The sequence below is a fragment of the Euprymna scolopes genome, chromosome 6, assembly GCF_053919585.1.
Source record: "Euprymna scolopes isolate OS-2025 chromosome 6, ASM5391958v1, whole genome shotgun sequence".
Classification (NCBI taxonomy): domain Eukaryota; kingdom Metazoa; phylum Mollusca; class Cephalopoda; order Sepiida; family Sepiolidae; genus Euprymna; species Euprymna scolopes.
The window spans coordinates 109,829,558-109,853,302 of NC_136487.1; the positions used below are offsets into that span (position 1 = coordinate 109,829,558).

Here is a 23,745-nt window from a genome sequence, read left to right on the forward strand (position 1 = left end):
TATTTAAAAAAAAATATTTAGAGCCAAGTTAATCGTTGCAGGCAGATTTTTGTTTGTATTTAATAATATAAATTTAAAAACTAATTTTAATAAATTGAGGTCCTGGATATAACCTTAAACTATATAATTTGTGTTGAAGCCCTAATTTAGGAGTTGTGAAGAGTGGGGGTTGCACCTTAAGTTTTATTCTTTTAGGTTTACTTTGATCTAGAGTCGTAGTATCAGTCATGGCTCCATATGGATTAAATGGAATCTATTGTTTGCAGATTATTTACAAAATATATTTTTACAAAACAAATTTATTTGAAAATATTAAGAACTTAGATGATACTGTATCAAAATGATTTAATTCGGTATTAAATTACTCAAAAAGGGTTGATATGCCATAAAACAAGATCATCAAATCTTTAATAAGATGAATGTATACCATTTCTGCAAAAGATACAGTAAAATGACTTGATCTCTATAGTTTAAAAGTTTGGGAGGCTGTTTGCACTTCCTGTTGTCAAGCTTTCTCTGCCTTTCAGTTGAAATCAAAATGTTTCTTTTTGGTCTTAAGCATTGCACTCCTTGAAAAAATGAGACAAATTTGTTGCTGTTGCTTGAGGCACTCTTCCAAATGAATGTGGAGGGGATTTGGTGACTATTGATTAGGTGCTCTTTTGGGACAATTAGTTTCTCCCAACATTAAATCAACCTATCACCCTTTGCCCTCATGGAGAGGCAAAAAACTAACCTTTATGTAAACAAAAGAAATTTGTTGCTTTTCTGAATCTTTTATGAACATTTTAAAATTGCTGCCATGTTCAGTTTTGCTGAAATTCTAATGTTATTCATCTGAATTTTAGTAGAGAAAATATCTTAGGAGGCAATTTCCTAAGAGGAACCAAATTTTATTGGCTGCTCTCCAATTTATTTTAAATATTTAACCATAAAAATTTCAAATAAATTTACATATCAGCATGGATAAGCTTTCAATAAGAAAGCTATTTCACTTTTCAAACAGATGTAACAAAAATTGCTAATACATATTTTAGAAATTTAGAATCTATGAAGATAGAAATTTATAAGATACAAAATCAATTACCAAAGTCATTAAAAAAATATTTCAAAGAGTATATTTTTTGGATCATTGTTAAAAAAAATGAAGATTATTGTTCTGAAACCATATTAGGCCATTGAAATGTCATGCTGAGTAATTTTCACCTGATCTACCTTTATAATCCTACTCCAGGAAGCACCTGACCTGGCCAAGTGTTTTATAATTAAATCTGTAAACATTACCATGGCATTTAATTAGGGTTGAGGATATGTGTTACATGGAGAGAAATGATATGAAAATGATGTGATGGATGTGTAAAGTGAATTTTAAAGATGAATATAGATCTGATGACCTCAGAAGATTAAATTTTCACAATATAGGGAAATGAGATTGTAGATGTAGAACAGTTAAGATTTCAAGGTCAATAGCAGGAAAAAGCAAAGGAAAGCATTAGGAGGAAATGGTAAGGATGAATTTGAATGAAAGGGAGATAAAAACCTGCATAGTTAGAGGTTAATTTAGAAATTAATTTGTATAAGCCATCAGCAGCTGAATATGATAATGTAGTATAAATTAACAAATTCAATCTTTTTTCTACAATGCTTTTGAAAAAAGTAAATTTTTTGTTTTGTTAATTAGACATTTCTATAACTAAATCAATTCTAGATATTTTAAAGATTAGGTTAGCTATTGTCATGTCTACTAGTGTTATGTAACCCAGTTGTACTGGTTATGACTAAACTGTTTCATTGTTTAGGATAAAAAATAAGACTTATCAAAGTTTTTGAAAAATCTCAGAGCCTGAAGATGGTCTACTTGTAACTGTGTGGCAGAGTGATCCTGCGAATAGAAACCCAAGAAATTTATATTTCCATGATACTTTTAAGTTAATTTTTGAATTAAAGTACTGATCAGTAGTTGTCGAATTGGAAATTTGCAGAAAGTGGAAAGGGAGTTTAGTATTTTTGTCATACTTGTAAGCACGCAAGAAGTGCAGTGGAGTAGTTGTAGGATAAGAGATGATAACCAGTTTGTGTGAAACAATGGAGATGGATAAGAACTCAGATGTGGAGAAAGTATATTTGGATGATGAAGCTATTGAGATTGTTTTAAAGTTTTACCTTGGTGATGCCATTGGTGCACAAGGTGGAGCAGATGCTAATGTGATTGCAAGAATTTAGAATGGAATAATTCAGGGAAATATGAAAATGAAAGCCGGCCACTAAGGGTTGAGAACATGCATTACATGGAGAATAATATAAAAATGATGTGTAATGTGAGTCTTAAAGACAAGCTCAAGTCTGAGTGCAGAGAAAAATAAAATTAAATCTGGATAGTATAGGGAGATTTATGCAAAACAGGAGACTTAATTGGTTTAGTCACATTGAAAGAATGAGTGTTTGGGTTAGTTGATATAGAACAGTTGAGTTATCAAGGTTAGGACCAAGGAAAACTTATTACAAATTAACAATTCCAATCTTTTTATTTCTATTTAATGTTTTAGAAAGAAGAGTTAGGTTTTCTTTATAGGAAGTAAGAAAGGATTTGAGAGAAAGAGGGATAAAATCTGGCCAGAGATAAATTAGTTTGGAAGTAAATTTTTAAAACGTTGTTCAACATATACCAGTACGTAAGATGGTCATAAAACTGATGATGAATGATTTAAGAAACAAAAAAAATAAATTTAAAACAAAATTGCTTTTTGAATTGATACAAACTTTGATCAGACCTCCAATTTTGTTTTGCCGTCCAATATGATTGATGATCTCCAGTTTGGAAGAAACAATTTTTAGTTTAGCTTTATTAATCAGTGGTGACAATGTCACCATTACTTTTTTTCTATTTTTTAATTTTTTTACATATAATTAACATTTACGGAGATTCAGAGATCATCTCAATGTCTATAACTTGATCGAACCCACAATTAGTAATAAAAAGATGATTAGGTTTTCTTTCTTTCACCAAAAAAGTAATCTCAGTTAATTCTAAACATGCTGATTCATGGTTGTTTTATTAACCTTTATTCAAGTTTACAACATTTTAAAAAACGATGGCCAGCATTAGTTATAATAAAAGTAAATTTTCTTCAAAATCTGTCAGTCCTTCCATTTACCTTTTATTTAAAACTAGCCTGGGTGCCCGACATTGCCTAGGTGTTTGAAGGTGTGTTAAGTAAAATAAGAAAAAAAAAGTTGTAGTAGGCAGGCAGGCTCAAACCCATGACGCAAAGGCAGAAAAGAAAGTGAAGGTGTGTGTAAGGGTGTCGGTTGAGGGGGTGGGGAAAAAGGAAGTAGTGAGCAGGCTCGAACCCATAACACGCCAGAGGAAAAGGAACTGAAAAAAAAAACAAAAAAAAACTGTCTTACCGATGTGTCTACCATGGTTGTGACATCACGAACAGTCGAAATAACACCTTTTAAACAACATCATGAACACGAGGGTTGAATGACTTGCAAAAAGAAATGTCAGCGGAAAAATCGACCATCCCTGTAGAAAACTGCCCAGTTGTGAGTGAAGGAATTAATGTTTTTTGGCCAATTTCTCGATATGTCGTCTGAAGAGTCGAGCTTCAAAATAATACCGATTTTGTGTAAATCTGTCACCTCTGTCGAATGTTTAGGCATACATACATACATTTAAACAGACGGGTGAGATTTATATTATAGAAATATCCTTCACCCAATTACATTCGATTTGCCACAAAAAACTGTTCAAAGAATATTGTTCTTTGTATTAAATAAGTTTTTTGAGGAACAATATATCTTCACCATAACTCAATTTTTAGTTTGAAAAGTCTATTTATATCTGCATTAATTTGGTTGGAAAACATTTTTATATGGCATCTGTAATAAATGTATAAAAATTAAACATTCTCTCATATTAAATTTTTTAAATTTTATTTTTTCAAAAATAACATTTAAAAAAAAATAGAATTTTGGAACCAATTTTAAGAAAAATCTCAACCTAGGTTTCAATATTTGAAAATTACCTGATTTAAAAAAAAAAAAAAAAAAAAAAATTAAGAATTAAAATATATATATATATGGTAGTGTTTTTGAGAAAACAACGACCCTTTTTAAGATGTTTGATCCACGTTTTATTATGAATATCTTAAAAATTTCAAGTTTTATTTAATACTAGTTGTACTCGGTGTTGCCTGGTATTAAACATAACGTTAAATTTCTTTAAAAAAAAACACAGAAAGAAACTGAGACGTGCATTTGAGAATTACGTGTTTTCTAAACTTCTTAAAAGTAAAAAAAAAAAAAATACTCAAGCTGAGATCGAAACCAAAACTTAAGGACAGTGAGTCAAGTATGATAACCATTAGACTAGCTTGCCAAAATCCTTAAAAAGTATTTTCAAACAGATAAAAATCTGATGACTCCCAAGTACCAATTTTTCAATTTTGACTCCTTAGCAGCCCTTTTTTCCAGATGAGAACCAATTAAAGTTTTCCACATGTCTGAATACCCTATATACCAAATTTGAAGTCCAAATATTCGTTGAGTATATAGGTTGAGAAGTGTCCTCACACACATACATTCTCACTTTTATAGATATATAAATTTTTCGATTTTGTCACCGATCATACAGTATCATGCTATGAGAATATCTTGCAAATTAAATGGCATTTTAATTGTTTGTAAAATGGCAGTTCAATATGTTTTTATTAATTTTATAGTTTAACTGATATGTTATTTTTTTTTCTTTTTCTTTTCAGTTGTCACAGCCCAGAATATGTCTGGTGCTGCTATGTACGAGTTGGTAAGAGTTGGTCACAGTGAACTGGTGGGTGAGATCATTCGACTGGAAGGTGATATGGCCACTATCCAAGTCTATGAAGAAACCTGTATCCTTTTTTTATAGAATTAATTGCATGTCAACTGGGAGGATACATAAACAAATTTTTTATATGATTGGATGGGAAAGTGAAGAAATTGAAGTAGCTCATCGCTTCAATGTGTCCCCCCTCCTCATCATCGGCACACACTTTAGCATATTTATTACAAATATCATGTACTGACCTAATGCATTTTGAAAATATGCTTACCTTTCAAATAATAAACTACCTGGAAAAAAAATCTTCTAGCTGCTATGTATATAAAAAAAAAAAACAGAAACAATTAAATACCTAAAAACATTAACCACAAACTCAAATCATACAAAATGATTTATTTTCATACTCCATAGAACTTAAAAACAAAATTCCACTACTTATCACAGGCTTAGACCAGTCTTTCTGATGTCAGGAGTGGTAACTTCTCTTTGGGACCAGTTTACTTGAAATAATACTTTTTTCTAAATTTTAGATAGTTCTCAAAGAATGAGTTGGCTTAAGGAAAGTAACTCCTTGATAAGAAAAATCAGTTACTGTCTTTTAAAAAAAAAAAAACTCTAACAAAACCGAAGTATTCAAAGAATGAATAATTTTTTTTTTACATTTAGATGTTATTCGTTGAGAGCAATGTTGATTAACTTTGTGAATGTTTGTTTTGTATTGTTTTAGTTTTAGCCATACACACTCACACACAGACATCTGCCCGATAACATAATAGATAACATCCAGAGACGTTTTGTCTTTTGAAGACTCATCAGTTTGGCTTTATTAAACAATATACCAGTCCTGAGGCTCAAACGTAGACCTTCAGTCACAATGTACTAAGTCTATCTTTACTAGTTTGCTTGCCAATATTTGACTATGTTAGTCAGTTTCTGTAGAGTTCTTCGAATAATTATCACATATTAGTTTAGGTAGAAACCTTATTTTTCTTTCATCAGAGTACTCTTCCCTAGGGGAGCAATTATATATACATATGGCAAAGATGTCTGACCACGTATCAGTTTATCTGGTTTTATGGATGTCTTGTCCTGCTTTTAAATGATTAAATTAAAAAAAATTTTTTTTTTAAATAGTAGTGTATATTAAAGGATTGAATTATTTTGTTTAATTGTACGTTAATCATTTAATGCTGGGATCCATTTTTCAAACAAATGTTTTAATTCTGTAAATAAATTGTTAGCAGAACATTTGTTCATAAATAGTGCTTAAACTCAATATGGTTTCCGTTCTGCTAGATCTACAGCAGATGTCCTTACAGTTATATCGCATAGGATTAGCAAATCTCTCGACGGTGGCAATCTTTCTAGGGCAATTGCTCTTGACATATCTAAAGCCTTTGATAGGGTATGGCATAAAGGTTTACTTCATAAGATCGCTAGCTATGGTATAGCTGGAAAAGTCTTCTCAATTATTAAATCATTTCTTTCTGATAGATTCATAAGAGTAGTAGTTGAGGGGCAAAAATCAGAAGCTCACAATATTAATGCCGGTGTCCCTCAGGGATACATCCTGGGCCCAACTCTTTTCCTGATCTACATTAATGATCTTCCAAATCATATCCTTACATCATTTGTAGACATTTATGCTGACGACACTACCATTTATGGTACCACATCTAAGACAGTAAACGAGCAAGTTCTCTCCAATTCTCTCTCCTCTGATCTTGAGCACGTAGTACAATGGGGAAAGGAGTGGCTGGTTACTTTTAATGCATCTAAAACCAAGCTTCTCTCTTTACATCATCAACATTCTAATCCACATTTGTCATCAATTGAAATGAATGGCTCTCGTCTTCAGGAGGCCTCAAGTTTTGACAAGCTTCTGGGCTTGACCATTACTCCTGATCTTAAATGGAACACGTATATCAAATCTGTTGCCAAGGCCGCTGGAAAAATGGTGGGATCTTTCTATCGATCCAGTAGATATCTCACTGCTGATGCTATTCTCTATCTATATAAGAGCCAGGTACGTCCAAGGATGGAATACTGTTGCCACATCTGGGCAGGAGCTGCTAGAAAGAACTTGTCCTGCCTTGATAGAGTTCAAAATAGACTTCGTAGCCTCGTAGATGTCCTTTTCTCCTCCTTGCAACCTCTATCTCACAGAAGAGATGTTGCGAGTTTGTCTCTGATGTATCGTTATTTTCATGGAAAGTGTTCAACTGAGCTTCAATCTATGGTCCCCCCTCGCCAAACTTTCACAAGAAACACTCGTCTAGCTGTAAACACTATCAATAATTTCCCCCACTCTTTATCTGTGCCTAAACCTAAACGTAGATTCCATGAACAAAGCTTCTTTCTTAGAACTGCACGCCTGTGGAATTGTCTTCCGTTTTCCTGCTTTCCGGCTGACTACAATATGGTTTTGTTCAAGTCTAAAGTAAATAAGTTCTTGATGAGCCGTTCCATATAAGTTATTAAATTTACCAAATTTTCATTACTAATGATTACTATATTGACCAACTTCTACTGTACACTCTTTAACCCTTATCCTTGAGTGGCCTCTGGGCCTTGATAATGTGGTGATGCCTTTGTAAAAAAAAAAAAAAAAAAAACTCATAAATGTATGGAGTAAATTCATACTTTTCCCCAAGTTTTATTAGTCATGTTCAATAATAGTGTGTTTTAAACACAACAACTTATACTTTATTCTTAGTTCTTATTCGATCTCTTTTTTTTTTATCATTTTGTTCAAGCTTGGGATAGAGCATCCTACTGGATGCCAAATATTCATCACTAACTCAGATATTCCAACTGGGAGATCTTTTTAAGATTCTGGCCATCTTTTTAAGTGCAATTGTTTGAATTTCTCTTGCACTTGGTTCACCGGGTATATTTGCCAGATAGTTTTTTAAAATTCTTTTTCATGAATCCAGTTGCTCCTTTAATAACTGAAGTGATAGCGATCTTAGATTCCAGTCTCATATCGTGCATAAGACTTTGGTATTTCATTATTTTTCCCTTTCAGCTCTGTTTATCCCCACATCATTGGGAACACTAACTTCTACTAAGGTTGCTTCTTTCTTCTTCTTTTTCCCCCATATCACTATGTCAGGTTTTATGGCTCCATTTAATAGATTAATAACTGTAGGTATTGCATAGTTATATTGGATGGTGTATGACTTATTTCCAACTGTACTTTCTGGTATGCATGTTCTCAGGATTTGCTGCTGCATTCGACATTCAACTTTTTACAGATTGTCCAGTCGACATATTTACACACTTCATTGTGTCTGGTGATATAATAGCCGTCCCCCAACAGAACCTTACACTTGGATGTCAGGTGGCTCACACTCTACTTCTATGTGGCAGAACCTGCACTTCCTGTCATTGCTGAGACCACTCATTTTTTTTTTTTTTTGACTACATTGGTTAATATGTTCAGTTTAACTAAATCTTTGTTAGCTGATTCAGAATCCAAAGTTTTCTTTAACCCTCTCCTAGCCGGTGTAACAGTTGGTGACCCTGTACTAAGGACAGGAAAGCCTTTATCTGTGGAGTTAGGACCTGGTATAATGGGAAGCATTTTTGATGGTAAGTTCTGTTTTCTTTGTCTTTTTATCTAGCTTTTACAAATTAAAAAACATTTTAATTTAATGCAAATAGAATTCATTGCATAAAAGAACGTCTCCATACAGTCAATAAAATATTTTCACAATAAAACTTGATTTTAATTTGCATCAAAACAAAATAAGTGTAAATATTCTATTTTTTCTAATTCTTTATTTTGGAAAAGTAAAAATATCAAAGAAAATCATTTATGCAAAAATGTTTCAAATTTGTTTTTCTTTAAATTGTATTATATTTTATTGGCTATACCTACCTAGCATTGGCTGAGATGCAGTGAAGTTGTTTTAGTTTTTAAATTTTATTTGTTTGCACATAAAGTAGACAACTCTTCTATTTAAAATGCATTTTTTTTTTTAAATTTATATTAAGTCATCGTAATTTAAAAAATAAGTATATTATATTTCCAATAATACAGATGATGAAAGTTGGCTAGTCAGAAGCAAATTTGGATTTGTCAGCTTAAATGCTATTTGTGCTTGACTTTTCAAATCCGACAAGATAACTTTATATGTTAGGTGATTTTTGTCTCTTGATTTGGAAAGCCACAAATTTATATTCATTCACCAATGAACACATGCTCGGAGGTTAACTAAAAAAACTAAATGGATTGACTGTAATTGCAGGCAACTTGTAAGACTGTTTTCATTGGTTATTACACTAAGGTGTAGAGGAGGGCACCACACCTTTTCCTGTATTGTTTCATTTACCCTTGATTCTCATCATATTATATTGGGAATTTAAGAAGATTTGATTGAGGATTGAACCCTGGTCTCCTGCCCATTAGCAAATGTTCTAAACATTATATGAAATGGACTGGTAACTACTCGGACTACTATTTGTAAAGAAACCAATGTAATTCAATTTTTAATAACATTTTCACCATTTATTCAATAAATTATATATTCCATAAAGAATACAATCTTTCTAAATTAATATATAATGATTCTGAAGACTAAACGTTCCCATGTAACTTCCCATAAAAGCTAGATGTGACATGAGAACAGTTTAATATTGAGAATAATAATAAATGAGGCACTCTGGATTAGGACAAAAAAGAAATTGCCTCAGTAAAGACGACAGAACAGAAACTATACTTTGATCTCATAAAGTGGAAATATCCTGGGATTTAAGTTTAAATATGATTAATACACTTGTGCACTAATATTTTTTTTTATTATTACAAATGACCCTGTAACTTTTTGACAACATTTAAATAAGGGACTAAAACTATAACTTTTAGAACATTGTTGAAACTATTAATCCTTATAGGCTGCCTTCAAAACTCTCTTATTGATAGCACCAAACCTAGACATGTATAAAATAACAGAAATGAATCTGCAATATCTTGAAATAGTTCTGAAGTTATTTTTTTATCCATGTCTAATTCAAGCAAGACAATTTTCTGTAGTTGCTTAGTGTCAATTCATACCATTTATAATGTTAAAATATGCACTTTCTAAAAGTTTCTACTCAAAAGAAGTTAGCTCTCATGGTTTAATGATTATTTAATAGTCCACAACCTCAAAAAAATGGAGTTCCTGCATCAAATAATCTATAAATAGCTGATATACCATAAAATGGATGATCCAAATTTTGTCACTTGATTGGAGAAAAGAGGTGTAAATATTAAAATTATATTTAATGTACTTTAAATATTTTTTTCTTCAGTTTAAAATAAGAAAAATTCTATGTTTTTTTTTTTCTTTTTTCCAGGTATCCAGCGTCCTTTGGAAGATATTTCTGATCTGACCAATAGTATTTACATTCCAAAAGGTGTTAACACCCCAGCTCTGGACAGATCAAAGAAATGGGAATTTGAACCCCATAATGTGAAGGTATTAAAAGGTTTTTAGATAAGAAATTTTACTTAAAATTATAAAAATTCTTAATTCTAATGATCAGCAGGTTCATCATGCTAGACATGTCCTATACATGATGAACCTGCTGGAAAGTGCTTCTGTAATTCTTAGGGGTCAAGCAATGAGCTGGGAGGCTTCATATTACAATTGAGGCTCTTCTTCAGAAGAATATTATTTTCAAGATTGGAGCTTCTGGCTACAATGAGTGTGTTTGGTGCACAAACTTTGGAATGTTTCACTCTGAGTTGATGGATGACTCAAGACAAGAAGATAAAGATGTCATCAGACAAGTATCTTTATCTTCTTGTCTTGTCTTAAGTAATTGATGATTTAGCTTTTCTAAGTTCATATATAAAACACACATAACACTAAACTTGGACACATAATTGAGTCCAGTTTCATTTCACAAACAAAAAACAATACAAAGATCTGATAAAAAGATCATTCAAATTCTAAATCACATTTGATACTGGTTTACTACAAATCTGCCTTTTCTTTTCTTTCACTTCCTTTTCTCTTCCCTTTTTTTCATACTCTTTCCCTCCTCTCACCACTCACCAATCGGTTGATATCAACATATCACCAACTTATCACCATTCCCACATGTCTCCTACTGTTTATCTTCCTCTTTCATTCTCAAACCAAACATCACCTGAATAAACTTTTATTTTCATGAAGAGTGGATCATTCAAACCAAAAAATGTTTTAACATGTTTCTGTGTCAATATATTTAAATTAGTTTGTTTTCTTGCTTATCAACTCATTCTGTACACAAATCATTTCATCTTTGATGAAAATTCAATGTCTTTTTAAACAAACCCCCATATATATTATTAAAACAAACCCCCCATATATATTATTGCAAGTATGAAATATTTTTCCATTGCTGATTAAAAGTAAAATAAAAAAAAGCCAGCCAACTCTCATTCTACAGATCTGAATCCAGAGATTTGAAAACAACAACAACAAAAAAGTATATATTATATATACAATGGAAACTACTAATCATGGTTATCTTAGCAAATGGAGGGATTGTCTCAAAGATCTATGTTCAAGATAGCCCTCACTCATTGTTCCATCTCTAAAGATGGAATAATGAGCACATTTCAAGATTCTAAATAAGTCAATGCTGAAATTCATTGCAAATGTCAGTTTTTAATCAAACGTTTTGTGATGGAAGACCTTACATTTTTTTCAGAATATCTGTTAATTATAGTGTTCTATTCCTAATTTTGCTAGGTATGTGTTGTTGAATTCTGTTGTCCAATCTCAACATCATGCTACTTATGTAATCAACACTTATTATGGTAAGAAGGTAGAATGTTTTTTCAAGATGTCAAAAAAGATTTAGTACAGAAAACATGCATGTTTGAACCCAACACACGTTTGAAGAAAATTAGCAATCCATCCAATGAATTTCAGCATTGATTGATTCATTTATCATCTTGAGTCATACTCTCTCCTTATCATTTTTATTTTTAATAGTTTATTATATTCAATTTTTGGAATGGACTCATAATTATGTCAACATTGATTGGTGACAGGAGAGTGATAGTTATTGAAATAAATTTCAATAAATTTATAGTCTTGACACCCTTTAAGTCACACCTGTCATTTCCTGATAATCAATAATGAGCTCTGATCCTAATCCTGAACTCTTTATTAACATTTCTATTTTTTTAAACTTCTATAATTTTTAACTTATGAGTAAAGTAATTATATATAATTTATATATAATTCTATTTTACTGAGCATTTAAGTTGTTACTCTTGATCAGTGTTGCACATTTATGTTAGTTTTAAAACTATAACATTTTTTTAATAAACTTTTTTAAAGTTATTTTCATATCCATTTTAAACTATAATCATTTTCTTCAATTTGTTTTTGAAAATTTGACTTTATTGACAAAACTATTTTGAATCCTTTTTTTTTTCTAGATTGGAAGTCATGTTACTGGTGGTGACATTTATGGTCTTGTATATGAAAATATTTTGATAAATCACAAACTTATGTTGCCGCCTCGTGCAAAAGGAAAAGTCACCTATGTTGCTGAACCAGGAATGTATGATTGCAGTGTGAGTATCTCTTGTTTTTTTTCTCATCTTAAACAAAAAAAAATAGACATAAGCATAATAGCATAATCATTTTTTAATTCTGCTTGTAGCAAGAAAATTTCTCCTTTGGCTGTTTTCAGTATTTGCTTTTGACTTTATATTGGAAGTAAATGTTTTGTAAATTAGTGCTTGAATATTGTTCATTAAAATGTATATACTATTTGCTCTATGCAGTTTCCAGGTGTTTATTAATATCTGGGTTTAGTTTATTGTATTTAATCTTTATTGTAAATCAATAAATTATCATTTAATCACTCATTTATTATAATCAAGTAAAATGCCTTAATTGTTTATATCTGGCAAGTGATTACATGTAAATGTAACTTTCGAAACAAAACTTTAGAATAAGAAAGAACCACATAAGACAGTCACATATGATTTGTATGTATTTAAATGTGTGTGAAATTGGCTTACAATAAAATGATAAACAATAGAATACATAAATTTATGATTCTGTTTCAGTCTAGCCTTTAAAAAAATATTTCCTTTTTTTGAGGAATTGAAAGTTTTCAGTGATCTTTTGTCTTCAATCAAGAATGAAATCAATGTTGTAACAAGTAGATTATTCAGATATTTTTGTTTGTACATTTTTTTGTAGAAACATTAATTCCAATTAATCTTTTTGTTGAAAACATGTCTATTTGTCCAAAGCTTCTACATGCATTTCAACCGTTTATTTAATAGGTAATTTGTAACTTGGTTTTATTATAATTTAAAATATAAACATATTTAATGTGCTGAAGAGAAAAATGTTAGAAACTCAGCATGGATGCCTTTTTTATTTATATAAACAGAAAAATACAAATAAAAAAAACTAAATTAGCAAATTTGTTTTTCTAAATTGGCAAATAAAAATTTTTTAAATCCTGGAAATTTTATAAAAATGGCATTTTTACAATTTCAAATTTTTATTGTTTTTTTTTTTTCAAACTCTAGGATATTGTCCTTGAAACTGAATTTGATGGAGAGCGAACCAAATACACCATGTTGCAAGTTTGGCCAGTACGACAGTTGCGACCTGTTGCAGAAAAACTGGCTGCAAATCATCCCCTTCTGACAGGCCAGAGAGTTTTGGATGCTCTGTTCCCGTAAGTACTTTTATTTTTGTTTCCTCTCTATTTTTTGTTTTTAATTATTCCAAAAATATAAAGCCTCTAGAAACCATCTTATCTTTACTATCAAACACGAGCAATATCATGCCAATCATACTTGCCATCTTATTCTTTATCGAATATTAAATTTTTTAAACCTCTTATTTTAAATTAATCTTAAAATAAGGAAAAAAAAAACAGTTATAAAACTATTAAACAAGATCTTGTATTTCTAGTCAGTACATAATTTTTCTAATACTGAATTTTTTTATTTACTCTCAAATAATTATCAAAAATAAAATAAGGAAAGACTAAAACGAATTAAATGTTTCAATATTATTCATCAATATAATCTCATTATTATTTTATATATATAAATTATATATAAATTTAAAAATGTTTCAATATTATTCATCAATATAATCATTATTATTTTATATATATAAATTATATATAAATTTAAAAATGTTTCAATATTATTCATCAATATAATCATTATTATTTTATATATATAAATTATATATAAATTTAAAAATGTTTCAATATTATTCATCAATATAATCTCATTATTATTTTATATATATAAATTATATATAAATTTAAAAATGTTTCAATATTATTCATCAATATAATCATTATTATTTTATATATATAAATTATATATAAATTTAAAAATGTTTCAATATTATTCATCAATATAATCTCATTATTATTTTATATATATAAATTATATATAAATTTAAAAATGTTTCAATATTATTCATCAATATAATCTCATTATTATTTTATATATATAAATTATATATAAATTTAAAAATGTTTCAATATTATTCATCAATATAATCATTATTATTTTATATATATAAATTATATATAAATTTAAAAATGTTTCAATATTATTCATCAATATAATCTCATTATTATTTTATATATATAAATTATATATAAATTTAAAAATGTTTCAATATTATTCATCAATATAATCTCATTATTTTATATATATAAATTATATATAAATTTAAAAATGTTTCAATATCATTCATCAATATAATCTCATTATTTTATATATATAAATTATATATAAATTTAAAAATGTTTCAATATTATTCATCAATATAATCTCATTATTTTATATATATAAATTATATATATAAATTTAAAAGTTTCAATATTATTCATCAATATAATAATCTCTTTGTGCATTGATTTCAACACTTCTCTAAACATTTTTTTTGTAGAATAATTTGTCGTTGGTTTCAAAATATGTCACAGTTTCTGATATCACTTTTTTATTGGAGTCAAATCTCTTTCCTTGGAATATTTTTTAAGGTTTACAAATAGTGATCCCTGGTAGCAAGATGAGTGCAGAAGCCATACAATGTGCAATTCATGTAGTTTTGACTTGTGACATAGTGAAAGAGCATTTTTTTTCATCATTTGTGACCATCTTTAGTGATTTCTTCCTTCAAATATATAAATAGTATTGGTGATTCTTTCTTTTGCCAGGTAGCACTGTCAGAGGGGCACAGAATATGCTGACTGGCCATCTGTTAGTAGTGGGTGGCAACCTGTGATGCCTTAAAACGGTCAGTCGGAAAGGCCCGATTTGTTAGCCCTTTTTCAGATCTAAAAAAATTTGAATTAGAACAATAGCTGTAGGACCAATCTTGCTGAGAAAGGGCACATACCCTTTTTCTATCCCTAGATGAGTAATTATTTTGGGAATGAAACACAGGGACAGCAATTTAAACTGTCAATTATAAGCAGATGAATGGGTTTTCCTCTAGGTGTTCAGAGGTGGGTGGAGAGCATAGCCGATAAAATCCAAAACTCTACATATGGCACCTGACAATAAGCCTCAAGCTAATGCAAATAAAGTTATGAAATTATGCAAAAGACCATATTCGGACACTGATAGTGATATCTAATGCACATACTTCTTAAGTCAGTGGATGACAAACCTATCAGCAAACTCTCATCCTTCATAATAGAAAAATATCTCTCAGTGAATATGATTCCAAAATCAATCAAAACAGTATGTAACAATATCTTGATAGTAAAAATAAGAAACAAGAAGTATGTTGAGCATTCAGCATTGTTTGTACAACCATGTATAAAGTTTGCATACCACCTTTTAACCATTTTTTTCTGATAGAACAGAATCCAAATAACAATTATAATACCATTGCTTTATATGAACAGTATTTCCATCAGAAAGCAAAGCTTTTATCAACACACGAAAGTCAGATCTTTCCATTTTGAAAATTTGCAACAGTAAATAACTAATTTGTAAACTAATATGATTGGTCTCAAATTGTTAAGGTTAGTACTTTATAAAAATCATTTTTTTTGTTTTTTTTTTTATTAGTCACACCATTTATCTGTCAGGATGGGGACTTATTGAGTTATTTGTTAAAATAACGAGTCACTTTTTTCCATTGCACCATCCGAAGAGAATCTCAATCCTCAGTGTTTTTCAAGCAATTACCATGAGTCATTTGTGTAAATGTTAACAAATGATCTTAGGATTTGATAGATCATCAATGAAGATCAGAATTTAAGATATTTGAGGCATGCTGGCATTAGTTTTGTGCTTCTAACCTCTACCCATCAACAACTGCTCTTATATACATATCATTGAGAAAGGATTCAATAATCGTCATAATAGCTAGACACTATCAAAGATCTTTGAGATTTTAAAAACTTTTGTTCTCTGCCTAAAGAAACGAGAAAATAAATCCATTTTATTTATTTTTGTCTTATTTAAAAAGCAAAAAAAAAGTTTGTTTTTTTTTGCTTTTTAAATAAAAGAACTTATAAAGAATGATATATTATTTATTTATTTATTTATTTTTTTTTTTTATCTTTCTCCTCAGTGGTGTTCAAGGTGGCACAACTGCCATCCCCGGGGCTTTTGGTTGTGGTAAAACTGTGATCTCTCAGTCCCTTTCCAAATTCTCCAACAGTGATGTCATCATCTATGTTGGTTGTGGGGAACGTGGTAATGAAATGTCTGAAGTATTGAGGGATTTCCCTAAGGTCAGTCAACTATATTTTATTAATCAGATGGTTTCAATTTAAAGTTAATAAAAATGATTGAAAATTTGCTATATAACTAAAATTACATTAGCTTTCTATTTGTATCACTATTTTCCAGTTGCAATAATTATATTATTTAATCTAGTGATTATTTAACCAAGAGAACTAGTTTAGAATTTAAATGTGCCACTAGTTCAATAGTATGAAAGAGCTGTTGCAGACAGCATTGTGTGTGGAATAAAATACTTTTAGATTATAGTAAGGCCTCTAGAAGTAGGAAATTTTTATATAACACCAATATTATATATATAATAGCAAAGCATTTCATCACCTGAAAAGGCTTCATACAGACAGTGCTTGAAAGCTTTAAAATTTGTTTCATGAGACAGTCATAAATAGTGAATAGCAATGCTCAAACACAATTTTGCAGCCATGTTTATGCTTTTGTAAACCATAAAATTACAAGAGTTGAAAATTTCTTAAACTTGTATTACAACATGCACTCTATTAGATAAAAATCAAATTACTTGTGATGGTGGGATTGACTGCCAATTTATATTAAGTTTGAATTACAAATCAACAGCAGGTATTTTTAGTAGAATTAAAATATGAATAGTCAGTCTTCGTTTCAAAATTCAGAAACCTGAGAGAAATTTGAAATGTAACTTTTGATTTTTAATATCGATTTTGAAGAACAACATATTCAAGAATTTTGGTGCTTTAATCAGTCTACCATGAAAAAAAGTCTTATTTTTTAAATAGTACGGCATGAGTTCCCCAATAATAGTGCTAAACAAGTTATGTACATTTTGTAACTGCAGCCTCCTTACTTTTTATTGTCTAAATCTTTTCTAATCTTCTTAGCTTTTTTTTTTTTTTAAAAATTAAAATTCCTTAAAAAGAATTTTCTTTTTGGTGTTGTTGTTTACAGCTGACTATGGAAGTCGGTGGAAAACCTGAGAGTATCATGAAGAGAACAGCATTAGTAGCCAATACATCTAACATGCCTGTCGCAGCTCGTGAAGCTTCTATCTACACAGGTAATCATTCTAGCAGAAATTTGATTAATCTAATAATTACATTTTAGGTCAGCATTTATTATTTATACATGGAAGACATAATCACTCTACGATTATTGCCTTTTGATAACAATACATATCTGATGACATTACGCAAAGGATGAGGTTTTATAAGTTTTTTTAAAACCATTTATTGAGGTGAATAGAAATGCTATAATGGTTAATAATGCATATCATAAAATCTGCATGTACAAATGTTGAATCTGTTGCATTTACTTTTGTATGGATATTTTTGCTTCTATCACCATCATTTGCACTCTGGACTCTACAGACCATGATGGATATAGATGGAGAGCAAGAAGTATAGAGATCTTGTGTCAGGATCTTTGCTTTCAGTTTCACTAATAGAATCGAAAGAAATGTGCTGTATAAGTTTGGCTCCAGATACTGAAGTGTGACAATTATGCCATTCCACCATCTTTACATTTTACTCGACAGTTGAGCCTACATCCACGCTTTGACATCACCTTGACTTTCTATATTAGTAGTTGTTGAACCATCTTCCTTATGAAATCAATTGAATTGTGAGTTTAGTTGCAGATGGCACACTCAGTATTCTATTACATTAGTAGCATTCTATAAGCGACTTGACAACCTGCAGCCATACATAAAATAGCAGTTTGTTTTCAATAATTTATTGCACATATTAAAACTCAACATTAAATAACTGCAAGGTGTGAAATAAATTAATTAATCATGTTGTGAAACAAATTAATCCAATTTGTTGTTATAAGCATTTTAGTAATTTAAAATTTATTTTTTTTAACCAAAAAGCCCATCCTGTCATTTTACAAAAATGAATGAAAGCCACTGTACTCTTTTTCCCAACCTCATTTTTATTTATTTCTTAATTTGATAATCTTCAATTCAATTAGAAAATAAATTTTTGGCCGTTTTTTGATGTTCAGAACACACAAAATTAATACTACTATTAGATTCCTGTTTTGATCTGGCTTCCCTTCTTGAATTAATAAAGATAGTTTGGTGAAAAAAGAAGCTAATGAAAAATACTAACAGCCAGATATACAAAGCTTGTGTTTTGACCAAGAATGGAGTCACCAGTTAATTTGAGGAGAGAAAATGTGTTTCATAAGATGCTTGTTGATGCAAGTGACCGATATTGCTTAATGTAGCTGACACACAATTTCTTTTTTTTTTTTTTTCTCTTCTTTCAGGTATTACGTTGTCTGAATACTTCAGAGACATGGGTTATAATGTATCCATGATGGCTGATTCCACTTCTCGGTGGGCTGAAGCCCTGAGAGAAATCTCTGGTCGTCTGGCTGAAATGCCAGCAGATTCTGGCTATCCAGCCTACCTTGCTGCCAGACTGGCTTCTTTCTATGAACGTGCTGGCCGAGTCAAATGTCTTGGTAACCCAGCACGTGAGGGTAGTGTCAGTATTGTTGGAGCGTAAGTTTCTCACTTTTATATATTTAAAAAAAAAAACTATTTTTATCAAATTTATTTTATCAAATATTTTATTAAAGTTTATTTTTTACCTGGTATTTAATTTAATTGTTTTGTATTTTCATTGTATTTAATTTAATTAATTTTATTTAAGCACTCAATTTTCTTAGTAAATATTATTTTGAAATGTATTGTTAGAAATGTATTGTTAGAAATGTATTGTTAGAAATGTATTGTTAGAAATGTATTGTTAGAAATGTATTGTTAGAAATGTATTGTTAGAAATGTATTGTTAGAAATGTATTGTTAGAAATGTATTGTTAGAAATGTATTGTTAGAAATGTATTTCCGAATTTCTTATTAGAAACGTACTCGGATACTTATTTCTTCTATTTAGAAATAATTGTTTAAAAAGAATGTTACATTGAATTTAAATACATTTTTGTATCTTAATATTTACAGAAAATTACAGAATTATCCTGTATGTAAAAAAAAATGTCAATTTTCCAACCAAATTGTTCAAAATTTGTTTTTATTTTCCCCAGTGTGTCTCCTCCTGGTGGTGATTTCTCCGATCCTGTCACCTCTGCTACTTTGGGTATTGTGCAAGTGTTTTGGGGATTGGACAAAAAACTGGCCCAGCGTAAACATTTCCCTTCCATCAACTGGCTGATTAGTTACAGTAAATATACACGTGCTCTTGATGAATTTTATGACAAAAATTTTGCAGAATTTGTACCCCTAAGAACCAAGGTAGGCAGATTCTATTATCTTTGAGCAAAAACTCTTATTTTTATATAAAGTTTTTTCATCAAGCCTTTTTATGTGTTGAAAAATGTTGGCTATAAATTGTCAATTTTATTGAAAATTTATTGGTTTATATATGAAATTTAGTAAAAAAAAAATACAAAATAATTGTAGATTCTGCAAAAATTGAATTCTAGTAATTTTTCTGATTCTATGCTTCATTTTGGATCGAGTTTATGATCTAGCTATTATTAATTTCTTCACATATTTTGGAAATTTTGAGCTAACAAATTATAAAGTGATGCTTTTTTAAATATTCTCAATTTGTAAATTCAAAGAAATTGTCGAACATATTCGACGCACATTCTCTCACTTGTTTCTCTATTCTAAATAATTTTGTTTTTAATTCTTTAAAATAGAGTACAATATTTTTAGACAATGCTTTTTAAATTATTCAATTTTTACTAAAAAGATAGGGTGTAAAAGTTTTTTTTGTTTGTTTTTTTTAAATCAATGTAAAAAAAAAAAATTTACAATTTTCTGAATTTGGATCATTTAAATTAAACTTCCCCCACCCATCACTTTTAAAGCTGAGTCATAAAATTTTCAACAATGTTTTCCATAACCTGAGAATATGATCTTCAATACCATACTAAAAAAAATAGGTGGTAATGAAAAAATCCCTTGCAAATATCCATTGTTTTAGGTAAAACTTACATAGCAAATTGAACCACTTGCCTTAAAATTGAACAAATCTATAAAAAAATTGTATAATCTGAAAATTTGATGTCAAATTGATAATCCAAACATTTGCCATCAATTATGGCAAAAAGTAAAATACTTTAAAATTCTTTTTATAACATTTTTTTCAAATTCTTCAGCACAATAATGTTAAATCAGTTTCAGCTGCTTTGTCTATATATAAACAAGAATTTTTTTCCATTTAATTATTGTACAGTTTTAAAAAAGTAGTAGACATGGTTAATTCTCTTTTTGTTTATCTAATTTCAGTGCAAAGAAATTTTACAAGAGGAAGAAGATTTATCAGAAATTGTCCAACTTGTTGGAAAGGTAGGTTTCACTTTTTTATAATTTTTTTCTCTAAGATGAAAAAAATATCTTTAAATCTGAATTCTCTTTGCTTTAAAAAAATGCCAGTCTTCATATTCTCTACTTATTTGTTAAAGATATGAAGTAATAACTTTTTTGTTCCAACTTTTTTTGTTTAAAGAAAAAATATTCTAAAAAGAGAAGTTAACAAAAATGCTGAATGAAATTAATTTTTTTGTTGTTTCCTCAAGACTAAAAGAATAGGACAGATAATCTTACTGTAATTGCCCAAATTATTTGTAGTGAAATTTTTTTAGAATCATATTTTAGGGGGGGGGGAACATTAAAAGTATTTACCTATAGGTTATTGCAACCTTCAAACTTAAATTCATAACTTCTTTCCCTCCACACACATGGAAAATATATAAAAGGAAATTGAAAATTGTGAAAGATGGAAAGTACTTAAATGTGATTAAATTTTGGTGTTATCATTTTTTTTTTTTTTTTTAATCTTTTTCCTTTTTAGGGTTCATTAGCAGAATCTGACAAAATCACTCTTGAAATTGCCCGACTCATCAAAGATGATTTCCTTCAACAAAATGGTTACACACCTTATGACAGGTAAGCAAACATGTGAAGAATTGGATAGTCTACATTTATGAAGGTCACACTTATATATAACCTATAATTGTTCTACTCTTTGGAACACTAGCACATTCTAATAATACTGAAGTGATAGTAATATTGTTGTAGATATATAACATAGATTTAAATTTGTAATAGATGGGCATTCATAAATATGTTGGCAAAATAGTAAATCTCAAGAAGTTAGTAGAAAGATCAAAAAGTAAAAAAAAAAAAAAGTCTATCCTGATCCTCTTTAATCAAACTTGTCAAATTCTAAACATTTAAAAAAAATATTTGAGAATATTTTGCTTTGTCTTGTTCGTATATTCTTGAGATGATTTTTTTTACAAAGAATAAATTTATTACTGCATGATGCTCTCTAAAGTGACCTTCTAAAAAACACTCTGGATGATGCGAATTGCACCAACCATTTCTTGGGTGAAAAGTTAAATTCGCACTTCAAGTTCCTTTAAACACATTACAATATTATAAGTACAAAAATTGTTCGTCTATTTTATCTTGAAATATGAACAGAAATATTAGATAAGCTATAAATAAAAATGACACCTCAATCAAGTTAGTCTATAATGAATGTAGGAGTGTTAAAATATTGGAACTTTTAAAATGATACAATGTTATATGTTCGATACGGAGACCATGTAAAATTCTGTTACAAAATGTATTAAAAAAAAAAAAATTGAAAATGTTTTGCATAACTTTTGTGTAATTTGGACTTTTCATCTTTGTATTATTCATTTGATCTTTCCTCCCTCTCTTCTGACTGGATTTTCACCTCCCCGCTCCACTGTGTTCATTTCACTTTTGACCCCCCCCCTGTTTTCTTTCAATTGTTTTTGTTCATTCTCTTTTGCTTTCCACCAAGTTTTACTTTTAACTTTCTATTAAAAAGTTTTTAAGTTCAGAACTTCAATTGCCTAAAAAAAATTTATAAAAAAAGAAATTTTCTTTGTTTTAAATGTTTATAATTTCTTTACTTTGCATAAATGGTTAGAAATTTTGCCAACATGACTGGAATTTAATATCACGTTATTTGCACTAAAAATAATGCTCTGCATTCTTGGTTGTTGAATATAAAATAATGAAAACCAGGTATGCTTATTAAAAGTTATGAAAAAATACAGATGATAATGCACCTTGTTAGACATGGTCATATAAATAAATTATGACCTAGATGTAAATTGCAGAATTGTTATTTGCTTTCAGCTGATGTTTTTATGCTGTTTACAAATAGAGGGAGTGTTATATGCATTGTAATACAATGTAACTTGTGCCTATTGTGAGCTCACAAAAGTGTAGTAACCTAAAAAGTAAACCAAACTTCAAATATAGGAGATACCTTAGACAGACATGTCCTTATGGTTTCAGATCATTAAATGTATGCGACCTACAATAATATTGTAAGTTATAAGAGTTTTTTTTATTTTATAGCATCATAGTTTTTGCTTATTACTACAGGTATGGAATTGTAGACTGAAATTATGGAAATGTTAAACCAATGTATGAAAAAAGTGACATTTGTTCTTTTCATTTAAACTTTAACCAATAGAAACCTAACGTTCCAATTTTGTCTCGTTTGCATGAGAAAGGTGTTGAGATGTGTTAACACTTTACATAACTTTCTCTAATCCGCTTTCCTATTCCCTCATTACCATTGGATTTCTTTCCAGGTATTGCCCATTCTATAAAACTGTGGCAATGTTAAAGAATATTATCACATTCTATGACCTGTCAAGACATGCCGTTGAAAGCACTGCACAAAGTGAAAAGAAAATTACATGGGCAATCATTCGTGAACAATTAGGAGATATCATGTATAAATTAAGCAGTATGAAATTTAAGGTAAGTGGATCATCAATATTATCCCCCCCCTTTTTTTTTTTTACTTTAAATATTTACATTGTTATGCAAGGAAAATGTATGACTCGACATTTCATAGAATTGAATTATGATATAAAAATTTTTTGACTGTTTGGATGGCAATGAGTATGGAAAATGCAACTTTACAAAGAACAAAATTGTGAATTTCTAGTTGATAAGGGAAAAATAGTAATGATTTAAAAACCTGGATCCAAAATTTTTCCTGAAACAACACCTCAAAATCAAAATGTTCAACACTTGTGACAATGGATCTATTAGTTTTTTTATTTTGTTGAATTTTTTTCATTAAGTATTTTTTTTTTTTGTATTTTGCTTTTGTCTTTACTTTTCTATGATCATTCATTGGTTGTGTCTGTCCAAAGTTGTTCAATTCTG

At 29.4% G+C, this 23,745-nt stretch overlaps 1 protein-coding gene across 1 annotated transcript in view; it reads left to right on the forward strand.

Annotated features, from left to right (window-relative positions):
• The window catches only part of LOC145277861 (V-type proton ATPase catalytic subunit A-like), a 68,452-nt gene that overhangs the window by 41,096 nt on the left and 3,611 nt on the right, over positions 1-23,745 (forward strand). The window contains exons 3-14 of the mRNA XM_080129812.1: positions 4,767-4,895; positions 8,330-8,419; positions 10,169-10,290; positions 12,252-12,389; positions 13,365-13,516; positions 16,396-16,558; positions 17,490-17,598; positions 18,813-19,050; positions 19,593-19,800; positions 20,806-20,865; positions 21,371-21,465; positions 23,160-23,331. Coding sequence (XP_079985938.1) covers positions 4,767-4,895; positions 8,330-8,419; positions 10,169-10,290; positions 12,252-12,389; positions 13,365-13,516; positions 16,396-16,558; positions 17,490-17,598; positions 18,813-19,050; positions 19,593-19,800; positions 20,806-20,865; positions 21,371-21,465; positions 23,160-23,331 — 1,676 coding nt within the window. The remainder of the gene's footprint in view (positions 1-4,766; positions 4,896-8,329; positions 8,420-10,168; positions 10,291-12,251; positions 12,390-13,364; positions 13,517-16,395; positions 16,559-17,489; positions 17,599-18,812; positions 19,051-19,592; positions 19,801-20,805; positions 20,866-21,370; positions 21,466-23,159; positions 23,332-23,745) is intronic.